The sequence below is a fragment of the Gopherus flavomarginatus genome, chromosome 5 (genome assembly GCF_025201925.1).
Source record: "Gopherus flavomarginatus isolate rGopFla2 chromosome 5, rGopFla2.mat.asm, whole genome shotgun sequence".
Classification (NCBI taxonomy): Eukaryota; Metazoa; Chordata; order Testudines; family Testudinidae; genus Gopherus; species Gopherus flavomarginatus.
Genome location: NC_066621.1, coordinates 91,144,190 through 91,155,980, shown reverse-complemented (window position 1 = coordinate 91,155,980; position 11,791 = coordinate 91,144,190). Strand labels below are relative to the sequence as shown.

The following is an 11,791-nucleotide window of genomic DNA, read 5'->3' as shown; positions in this document are numbered from 1 at the left end:
TCCTCTTTCTTTTTCTTCAGTTTCAGCCCCGCCTTCACCCTGCCATCTGTCCCAGCCTTTCCATTGGTGTCTGAGTTTCACAGAAACTCCTGCTCCCTCCACAGCCTTAATGGCAGGAGGCCAAATTATTCTTTCTTTCTGTGGCTGGGGTTGCAGATATCAAAGATAGGGTTAAAAACCCAGAGAACTCTTTGACCAAAACAAGGCAGTTGGCAGGTAGGGACTGTAATCATGACAGCTCTCTTAAGCAAAGCAGGGTCAGACCTGTGGTTGCCAACTTTCTACCTCCATCAGTCTCTCTCCCCTTGCCCCCCCCCCGTTCCCTCACCCCCCCCCGCTCATTCACTCATTTTCACTGGGTTGTGGCAGGGGTTTGAGGTGCAGGAGGGAATGAGGGCTCTGGCTTGGGGTGCGGGTTCTAGGGTGGGGTCAGGGATGAGGGGTTTGGGATGCAGAAGGGGGCTCCGGGGTGGGGCCAAGAGGTTTGGAGTGCAGGAGGGAACTTAGGGCTGGGGCAGGGGGTTGGGGCACAGGACAGGGTTTAGGATATGGGCTCCAGGTAGCGCTCATCTCAGGCGGCTCCTGGGAAGCAATGACATGTTTTCTGGCTCCTAGGCAGAGGGCCAGCCAGGCACCTCCATGCACTGCCCCTGCCTGCAGGCATTGTCCCCACAGCTCCCATTGGCCACAGTTCCTTGCCAATGGAGCTGTGGAGCTGGCACTTGGGGTGGGGGCAGTGCGTGGAGCCCTCATGGCCGCCCTTGTGCCTAGGAGTCAGAGGAAGATGCTGGCAGCTTCCTGAGAGCCATGCAGGCACCCTGCCTGCCCCACTGGGGAAGGCCAACCAAACTTTTAATGGCCTGGTCAGCAGTGCTGACCAGAGCCGCCAGGCTCCCTTTTTCACCGGGCATTCCAGTCGAAAACAGGATGCCTGGCAACCCTAGCAGTTCTCCATTTGTAAAATGCAGATGATAATGCTGCCTTTGTTTTATCTATATAGATTGTAAGCTTTTTGATGCAGGAACCGTCTTGTGCTACGTGTTTATACAGCACCTAGCACCAGGGGGACCTGATTTTGATTGGGGCCTTTATGAACTATTGTAATATAAAGACATGCTGAGCACCCACAACTCCCAAGTCAGTGGGAATCTGTAGGTCAATGGGAGCTGCAGCCCCTCTCATGGCCAGAACTTTGCTGGGCTTTCCTATAATGTTATGTTCTTAGTATATTCACAGTAATTAGATCAAAACTACAAATATTCTTGCAGGAAGTTTGGAACTTAGAACTTCTTTATTTCTTAGAATTCAGAACGATAAAACATAAAAACCCACAAACAGAGAGAGACAAAACAGGATGCTCCCTAAGGGAGTGAGGCACAAATCACTCCACATTGCACTAAGCTGGCTCATTTCAGACTGGCTGGCTGCTGCACGTTTTGCTACAGAGCGCTGTAGCCTGCAAGTGGGACCCAGAAATCTCCCCACTCTTAGAATGATAGCTTGCAATTCCACATATAACAACCCATCATCTCTAATAACAGATTACCTGGGACAAGTACTCTCTTACAATTCTTGGAGGGGGAACATTATTACAAATTTGGTAATTACATTCTTTCTCTCTAAATTCTTCCTGCAGTTTTTAACTAGATTCCATCTTCTTCACTTTCTGTGTTAGCCTGTTAGATAGCCTTGCTGGGCACTTTTAAATAGTGGCCATGTTCCAGCCCACAAGTGAGCTCATTGCAATGTAGGGTGCAGAGATTCTTGTGTGTGTGTGTGTGTGTGTGTGTGTGTGTGTGTGTATATATATATATATATATATATATTTATAATTTGTAAAGTAATTTAGGATCCTTCAGAATGACAGGTATTATAGATATTTAAGCTATTAGATATTGTTTTACTAAACACCATTTAAACTGAATTTAAGACAATGGGTTCAATAAAATGATCTCCTGACTCCTAGTCTAATACTTTTCACCATAGCACCAGTCATTCTTTCTAAAGATCAGGCCCTCTGAGAACAAAACCTGATGACTGTTTGCAAATTACTTTGATCCCAAGGCCATTCAGTGTTTTGTTTTGATTTGATTTTCAGCTTGTTTCAGTGACAGCTGGAAATGAAATTTTTGGAGGAAAGGATAAAATTGATGAGGAACATTGCTGCAGGATTACAACCTCCTCCCTTCCCCTGCTTAAAGGAAATAAGAAATCTGAAAGAATCTGTCCCAGGCATATCTCCCAGGTGGGTGACCCACAATAAACTCCAAAGGCTAACAGTATGTACAGCAATCATTTCTGTTATCAGTGAAGTTCAGCCACCTCTAGTAGCTCCATGCACAACAACACTGCATACGTTTAGGGAAGCAAGTGAAGCATTCAGCTTCGCATAGACACTACGGAAGGAAGTTAGAAAGACAATTCTGTGAGTTTGAATTAGGCCATGGCACTAGGGCTAAGCTCCCTACACTGTTAAAAATTTTCATGGGATCCTCAATGGCAACAAGGGGACAGGACTTTTGTTGTAAACATTTCACCTGCAAGATGGCAAAGAGTCCCTGAACACCAGGCTGTGGTATGATTCAGTACTGACCTAGAGGTAGGGTTGATAACTTTCTAATCAAACAAAATCAAATACTCTTGTCCTGCCCCTTTCCCGAGGCCATGCCCCACCCCTCTCACTCCATCCCCCTTCCCTCTGTTGCTTGCTCTCCCCCATCCTCACTTCCTCATTTTCACCAGGCTGGGGCAGCGGGTTGGGGTGCAGGAGGGGGTGAGGGCTCTGGTGTGGGGCCAGGGATGAGGTATTTGGGATGCAGGAGGGGGCTGGCGGATAGGGCTGAGGGGTTCAGAGTGCAGGGAGTGGGCTCCGGCCTAGGGCAGGGGATTGGGGTGCAGGGGCATCAGGGCTCTGGCTGGGGTTGCGGGCTCTGGGGTAGGGCCGGGGATGAGGAGTTCAGAGTGCAGGAGGGGAGCTCCCAGAGCTGCGGAGGCAGCACTCAGGGCCCCAGGGCAGCATGTGGAGCCCCCCGGCCATCCCTCCGCTTAGGGGTCACAGGGACATGCCACTCACTTTCAGGGAGCTGCACGGAGCCAGGTAAGGAGCCTGCCAGCCCTGCACCAACCAGACTTTTAATACTCTGGAGTGTTCCAGTCAAAAACCAGACACCTGGCAACCTACCTAGAGGGAAGAGCTCCCCACTACTGAACTATACCACTAACAACATTTCCAGAAGTGCTCTAGGGCAAATACTGACCAGATCTGAGTTAACTGAACTGAGGGCAGAATTTGGGCCTGTAACTGGAACTTATTTAGCAATTATGTTGTTGATGCAGGAAACAAAATAGAACCCAGCTAGAGTGGTTTGGCAGCACTAGTGTGATTAAAATATAGTTAAAACTTACCCCAGCCATTACAGTCAGCAGATAGCAATCATATTTACACAAGGAGCAAAGGTGCCATTTGAACACAGGCACTTTTCTGACCATAAATGCACTTTAAAGGGTTAACAAGCTTTCCTCTTTGCTTGCAGAAAAAATATGCCATGCACCATAATGGATACTAAACATAAACAAAACTAGGGACATATTCAAAGTCCTTTTTGCTTTTTAAATCCAGGATTTGAGCTTTTCAAGAAAACTGAAGCAAAGTTAATAAAAGAATGAGGGTTTTACCTTCAGAGCTCCTAACTGGCAGATCACTCCACGTGTGCTAATCAGCTGGGTCCTGCCTCCCACCAACCCATGTAGCAATACCTCCTCTTTGTCTCCAGCACTCCCCCTGGGAGCTAGTACCTTTTGTCAAGCCATTCCTGCACTTGCTCCTCAGAGAGGAAGAGAGCGAGAGATGCTATATGATAAGCCTCATTCATGTGGGTGGAAAGTGTAGGGCAAACATTTACCTTACCCACTGAGGGAGAAATGGGAGGAACAGACACTCACCCACCTGACAGACAGACGGGCTTCCCCTTAAATCAAGGATTCCATCAAAGGCTTATGTGAAGCTAAAAATGCCCCCTGGAGGACAGGTCTCCAGAAAAAACTTGAATTGCAACACCCCCTTTCCTCCCCCACAGGATCCTTTGGAAGGAAAGGTGCTGTATAAGGGTATTATTTATGTGCTCTGCTAGGTGCTCTTCTCAAAGACCACTTGGAAGCAGAGCAATGGCAGAACTGAGGCCAGCTAACACTCCCTTGGTTTAAAAGGATGGAGACAGGGCTCTCTCAGCAGAGGGCCCATGTCTTTAATTCACTCCCATCATTGATCTAGCAGAACCAGAGTCTGTTAGGCCTTGTACAGCTCTGAAAAGCTCATCTCTTTTACCTGGGACTGGGGAGGAAGATTTGGGAAGTAGGGCTGATTTCTAGAATAGATCTATGTAGCGTGCAATAGATTCTGTATGCAGTCCCTGAAGCATGTTGAATAGGGTTCATTTTATAAATATAAATGCTAAGGTATGAAAAAGGTAAGTGAACAGTTCAGGTAAACAGGCAATGAGAGAGGGTGCTGGCATAATTGCGATGGGAGTTGAAGGTGCCTGTGCTGTTCCTTTATTATGAGGATAAATAAAAGGCAGGCCAGCTCTTGTGCCAATTAAAGTCTGTGGTGGTTTTGCCATTAACTTCAGCAGGCATTGGATTGGGCCCAGATTCTTCTTTTAATTGCTTTTTTAAAATTACCATTATTATTGGGGGGTTTCCCAGTGAAGGCTTTTGTTAGAGTTGAACGCAAAGGTTGTGATGCACATAGATGTCACTCCCATGCAGTGCCTGAGCGATAGGATGTGACTGTTGCAGATCTCACAGCAAAACACCAAAGGAGGAATTCACCCCTCCGCTGCAGCCACTCTGCACCAGCTAAGCCAAAGTGCTGTGTGGCCACCCTGGTGAATTCCCCATGGGGAAACAGAGACCCTCAGCAGGCACAGAGCTGGCTCTGCAGGGGGGTGATGCAAGGCAAGCAGGGGCATGGCTAGGGTAGACCTGCTCCCTCACAGTGGCCCATAGAGGCCACTGCAACAGATCTGTAGATTATGGCAGCCCTCAGAGCTGGTCAAGGCTGTACTGGGGTCCAAATTAGCCCTCAGAAGCCCTTGCGTACGTGAGATGTAATTTTACCTTCCTGTTCTGAAGTAGAGATGAATTTGCCTTTTTTGCTTCCCATGTGCTGTCTGAAAGACCCACACAAACAATGGGAAAATTGTAAAATTGACCAGACACAGTGCTGCCATATGTACAAGGTAAACAAATGGAGGGGAGAGAGACTATGTGTGTGTGTCGGGGGGTAGGACTTGTTCTCTAATCTTCAGCTATAGCGATCTCAGATATGACAAGTAACAGCAGGTACAAGATGTATGGACAGACATACAATTTGTGTCCCAGTCCAGTATGATTTCTTTGAATTAATGCTGTCCCTTTAAGGCTGCTTTTGTTGCTCTTTTAAGAGAAAAAGGTTAGGGGTTTTGTCTGTGTAGTTTCATGAGACCCACATAGACTATCCCAGGGGCTTCTTGGCAGGGCCGGCTCTAGCCATTTTGCCGCCCCAAGCATGGCAGCATGCCACGGGGGGTGCTCTGCCGCTCGCCGGTCTCACGGCTCCGGTGGAGCATCCGCAGGCACGCCTGCGGGAGGTCCAACGGAGCCGCGGGACCAGCGGACCCTCCGCAGGGACGCCTGCGGGAGGTCCACCGTAGCTGCGGGACCAGCAGACCCTCCGCAGGCATGCCTGCAGGAGGTCCACCGGAGCCGCCTGCCGCCCTCTCGGCAACCAGCAGAGTGCCCCCTGCGGCATGCTGCCCCAAGCACACTTTTGGCGCGCTGTGGCCTGGAGCCGGCCCTGCTTCTTGGATCCCCGACCAAACCCCTGCTCAGAGAGTGTGTGCATTATGGTGTCACAAAGGGGGTATTCACTAGGTTATCCACATTTATTAGCAGATGCCTTCTGAGCATGCTACAAAATATGTCAGTTGCCTAGACGTTTTTAATTTTAATTTTCCACATTGCACCAAGCAAGGCGCTAGTCCTCAGTAAGCAGTATGCCTGTGCAAGTTTCACAGTTCAAACAGGAATCTCGTTTTAAGCAACAACAGCAAAAATGTGTGATCTTCAATAGTATGAGCTGTGTATTTTTTCATACTACTCCTTAACTCAAGAATTGAGACAATAGGAATTTAGCTCAAGCTTTAACAAACAAACAAACAACTTGGAGTAGAGACCAAGCATGGAAAATTTTAGTCCCAACAAAGAATGTTTCAAACAGTTATGAGCATGTGAAAATGGCGGATAATAATGGAAAGTGTTTCACAACTTTATCTATAGCATCTGCTGAGAGTAAAAGAATAAAAAAGCAGTCTCAGAAGGGTGTCATAAACTCATGATTTAACCATTCCCAACTAGATCCCTTAGTCAGCAGTGCACAATCTCTGTAGCTAAGGGTTTGGCTACACTTGCAGGTGTGCAGCGCTGGGAGTTAAAGCTGTCTTCGTACAGCTGTGTAGGGAAAGCGCTGGAGTGTGGCCACATTTGCAGCGGTGTTGGGAGTGGTGCATTATGGGCAGCTATCCCACAGAGCAGCTCGTCTCATTTTGGTGCCGTGGGTTGTGGGAAGGGGATGGAAGGGTGCAGGTCATTCTGCTTCCTGTCCCAATGCCCCGTGATGCATCGCTTCACATCCCAACAATCCCTGTTTTTCCGTCCACATTTGGCACCATCTTGACTCTCTCAACGGTTTCTGTGCAGCGCTATTTCTGTGGGAAATGGAGCCTGAACTGCTGAGGAGTATGCTGACGAGTCTCGCCAGCACATCACGTTTGGCGGTTGAGCTATTCCTTAAGATCCAAAGTGATGAGGAGTCTGACGATGATAGCGAGTCGCCTGACGCGTATGACACTAAATTGCTTCTGGCATTCACGGAAATGCTCAGCACCGTGGAACGCCGCTTTTTGGCTCGGGAAACAAGCACTGAGTGGTGGGATCACATCGTCATGGAAGTCTGGGATGATGAGCAGTGGCTGCAGAACTTTCGGATGAGAAAATCCATTTTCATGGGACTGTGTGCTGGGCTCGTCCCCACCCTGCGGCGCAAGGACACGCGATTGAGAGCTGCCCTGCTGATGGAGAAGCGGGTGGCTATTGCAATCTGGAAGCTGACAATTCCAGACAGCTACCGATCAGTCGGGAACCAGTTTGGAGTGGGAAAGTCGACCGTTGGAATTGTGTTGACTCTGGGGAACGTGCAGGACATTGTGGATGGCTTTGCATAAATGGGTTTCCCTAACTGTGGAGGGGTGATAGATGGGACGCATATTCCTATTCTGGCACCACCCCACCTAGCATCCGAGTACATTAATCGGAAGGGGTAGTTCTCTATGGTTCTCCAGGTGCTTGTGGATCACCATAGATGTTTCATTGACATTAACACAGGCTGGCCTGGAAAGGTGCATGATGCACGCATCTTTTGGAACACTGGCCTGTTCAGAAGCTGCAGGCTGGGACTTTTTTCCCAGATCGGAAGATCACAGTAGGGGACGTTGAAATGCCCATTGTGATCCTTGCAGACCCCGCTTACCCGTTAATGCCTTGGCTCATGAAACCATATACAGGGAAGCTTGACAGGAGCAAGGACTGGTTCAACTACAGGCTGAGCTGGTGCCGAATGACTGTGGAGTGTGCTTTTGGCCGTTTAAAGGGGCACTGGCGATCTCTGTATGGGAAGCTAGACTTGGGGGAAAGCAGCATCCCCGCGGTTATATCCGCATGCTGTACCCTCCATAATATTTGTGAAGGGAAGGGTGAAACATTCAGTCAGGCATGGACCTCTGAGGTTCAAGACCTGGAGGCTGAATTTGCACAGCCAGAGAGCAAGGCTACTAGAGAGGCTCAGCACAGGGCTGCAAGGATTAGGGATGCCTTGAGGGAGGAATTTGAGGCTGAAAACCAACAGTAATGTTTGGTGTCTTGCATGGGAGTGAAGTGCAGTGGTTACAATGTTAGTAGGAATCTGTTTTTCCTAAGCTGATGTGCAATGCCTGTTTCTTTCCTGGGCTAAGGTATCTTTGACTTTCTGCATTAATAAAGACTGTTTTCAAAGTCAAGAATTCATTTATTGAAAAGAAAATAACTTTATTGACAGACACACAACATTTTGGGAACCTAAAAGGGCAGGGGGGTGGGGTGGGGGGTGGAACTGTACAGTCACAGGTTTGAAAATATCCTGTCTGGAGTGCTGTGCAATGACTGCTGCACTTCAGGATGCCTATACTGCATGGTGGTGGGGGTTGAGTGCAGAGGGTAAAGGTCGTAGTTCTCAGGGCTGGTAGGTGAACTTACAGGTGTTGGAGGCAGCTGGTGGTGGTAAAAACCTGGATGCTGGGGAAGGGGGTTTTGAGCTGACATTGGGGCACAAGGGAAAGAGCTTTGGGATGAGGGGGCGGGGCCGATGCTGTAGTGCTCTGCCTGCATGGCTACGAGCGCCTGGATAGAGTCCGCTTGGCACGCCAGGATGCTTATCAGCTGCTTTGTGCTTTTCTTCCTGGCCGCTGCGTTTTTCTGGCGGATCCTGCTTTCCCTTTCCCTCCAGTCCTGCACTTTTTGATTCTCTGTGACAGAGTGATCCATAACTGCTTGCAGCAGGTCTTCTTTGCTTTTTCGCGGCTCCTTCCGGAGGTTTTGGAGTCTTTGAGCTGTTAATAACATGGGCAGCCGAGATCTCAAGGTTGCTTGTGGAAAGGCAAAAAAGGCAACACTTAACAGAAGCAGTATTGTTTATATCAGACAGTTATTCCCACACAGTGAAGGAGTTTACAGTCGTCACAATAGCATAATTTTCCCATACCAAAGAGAGCGCACATAACCCACAGGAGCCCTGAAATGGTGAGTAAGGGGGACTGATTGCTTCAGGGCTGTTCTGTCCTCGGGGTTTCTGTCCGTTGGGGAAAGCAAACAGCTGCAGGGGGCACCTACACTGAACACTCTCCCAACATTTTCCACAGGAGCTGATCCTGGAAGATATCTCGCTGCTGCGGGTCACCTGGGAAGAGCAGGGGGGTCTTCTACAGCAATGCGGATTCTGCCCTGGCCCCTATGCAGTTTGCCTGTGTCTTGCAATGGTCCCCCCACCCCTCGTGGCACAGTGGCGCGGACGCGTTAGCCAGACTAGGACAAGGACCGCAGTGGATCTCCCAATAAACACATCTAGGCATGCATGCAGCCCTAACCCTCCCTCCTCTCTCGAAAAATTTCCATCCTGAAAATAAAAGCCACTTACTGGGAACCCGCTCCTCTGTTTGTCCTCCACCAAGTACCAGCTGCTGCAACTGGTTACCTTCCTCCTGGCTTGCGAAGAGCTCCTGGCTGCATGCCTCCAGGGACTCCGGGGTGTCTTCCCCCACCCCAGTACCCTCACTCTCAGTTTCCTTCTCCCCCCCTCCCGCTCTGAAGTGTCCATCATGGTCCTCGGATTGGTGGTGGGGTCACCCCCAAGTATCGCGTCCAGCTCTTTGTAAAAATGGCAGGTCGTGGGGGCAGCGCCGGAGCGGCATTTTACCTCACGGGCTTTGCAATAGGCACTCCACAGCTCCTTCACTTTAACCCTACACTGCAGCGCGTCCCAGTCATGGCCCCTTTCCAGCATGGCCCTTGATATCTGGCCGCAGGTATCATAATTCCTACAGCTGGAGCGCAGCTGGGACTGCACAGCTTCCTCTCCCCAAACACTGATAAGGTCCAGCAACTCGCCATTGCTCCATGCTGGGGCTCGTTTGGCGCGTGGAGGCATGGTCACCTGGAAAGATTCACTGATTGCACTCCACACCTGGCTGAGCAAACAGGAAGGGGATTTTTTTAAATTCCCAAGGCATTTAAAGGGCGGGTCACCTGAGGCCAGGGCAGTAGAGTTCAAACTGATGAGCAGAGTGGCTGAACAGGCATTCTGGGATATCTCCGAATACCTCTGGAGGCCAATAACAGCACTTTTGGTGGCCACACTGGCGGAGCAGCGCTGCATCAGCAGTGCTATAGTCATTATTCCCCAGGCTGAGGTGGAGTACAGCCAGCACTGTAGCCAGGGAGATACAGCATTGAATGTGCCTTGCAAGTGTGGACGGGGAGTGAGTTGCAGCGCTGTAAAGCCACCACCAGCGCTGCAATTCTCCAGTGTAGCCAAACCCTAAGGGGCCTGAATTAGAATCTCACTAGGAGGCAACTTGTGCACTGGCAATTAGCATATACATTCACTTAGGGTTTTAAGCAGCAATAAATATAGAGCACTAAGTACACACAGAACTTAAAGAAACATATGGAAAGATTAAAATATACTTTGTGGGCTGTAGGTGGAAGTGTATCAATGAGAAGACTAGCACTGCTTCCCTGAAAGCAAGTTGTTGATTTGAGCTTTGAGCAGGGGATGGGACCAGATGACCTCCTGAGGTCTCTTCCAACCCTGATCTTCTATAATTTCTGGCTCCATCCCTGAGTTGGTCACACACATTCTAGAATGCAGGTCGGAGTGTATTAGGCAATTGCAATGTTTTCATTTGTTTCAATTCAGGACAGAAAAGGACTGTTCACAAATAAAAAATACTTCCAATTAGGCTTTCACAAACAGCAGCCCTCTTAAATTTTCTCACGAGGGTCCCCCTCAGAAGTCACTTAACTTACAAGATGAGATAGTCAATTTAAGATTTAAAAAAAAAACCCACACCACAAGGTTTCCCCTTCTATATGGAAGGTGCCCTGAGAAAAGAGAAGTTACTATGAAATAATGTCACCCATTGAAAAGCCTGAGAATCAGCTGAGTTCCTGTGTTGGCTGAACCTCCTGAAACACCATCTGATAGGAGACTTTTAAAAAAAAAAGTCCAAACCCTCTCATTTCTCTTTCTTCTGTACCAGACTGCAGACTTGCAAGTAGTGATGTCATAACAATGCGATCACATAGCATGTATTTGACAGTATTCAGATTAGAATTTTTTTTTAAAGTTTTGGTTTTGACAGATCAGCATTTTCTGATGGAAAAAAGTTTAAGTGAAAAATTCTCAACCAAGGAACTCAGATACCACAGGAACAAGTGCAGTAAAAATGCCTAGAGAGATTAGATGTTAAAGGCAGAAACAAATGATAAGAAAAAAGGACAGTGCACGGACCTAATGGCACATCCTATTGGGAAGTTCATCATCCTTGTGGTAGCCCCTCTCCATCCTCCCTCCGTTTTCTTTAGAAAGATACCTTGTACTGACTTGTAGAATGATTCTGGAATGGGGGTGCATGCTCAGAACCATGGTTTCATGAAGGATGAGCTGATCACAAGAGGCACTGGAATTCCACATCACCAAATTGCTGAACTGGAAGCAGAGAGAGAGGAGCCCCAGCTCCCTGGCTTCAGAAATGACCTCCGCTGAGTGTGGACATGTGTAGATGCAGATGGTAAGAGTACCTCCTTAGCCCATCCCTGGAAGAAATAGTGGAGTTGCACTGGACATGCCACCATTCTGTCATTCCCACAATGCATAGGGAGCAACCATTGCAAGAGTAAAAGCAAGGATCAAAGACCTTGCCACTTTCACACACACCTCTCCCTTTCTGGGACCTCTCTGCAGTTTGGGCAGAAAAGAGGGTCCCAGTGCACAAACTCAGTAGCCAAAACCTCCCTGCCTGGGACAAGGACCCCAGCCACACCCATCACAGCTGCTAAACCTTCCCCAACCATCAACCCCATAACATGCATGGGTCAGATTGGATACCCTTCCTTTCCACACCAGATATGCAGGTGATGAAAATCTACCTGGGATACTATC

General features: G+C 48.7%; 1 protein-coding gene across 1 annotated transcript; it reads right to left on the bottom strand.

Annotated features, from left to right (window-relative positions):
- Positions 1-8,104: 8,104 nt before the first annotated feature.
- Positions 8,105-11,179, bottom strand: LOC127051344 (uncharacterized). The gene is made up of 2 exons (XM_050953601.1): positions 11,141-11,179; positions 8,105-10,558 (listed from the first exon to the last, which is right to left on the bottom strand). Exon 2 carries the CDS (start codon positions 10,019-10,021, stop codon positions 9,080-9,082), a length of 942 nt encoding a protein of 313 aa, XP_050809558.1. The 5' UTR covers positions 10,022-10,558; positions 11,141-11,179; the 3' UTR covers positions 8,105-9,079.
- Between the last annotated feature and the right edge of the window lie 612 nt (positions 11,180-11,791).

Excerpts from the sequence above, each read along its gene's own strand:
- LOC127051344 (XM_050953601.1), bottom strand. The coding sequence starts at position 10,021 with ATGACTATAGCACTGCTGATGCAGCGCTGCTCCGCCAGTGTGGCCACC.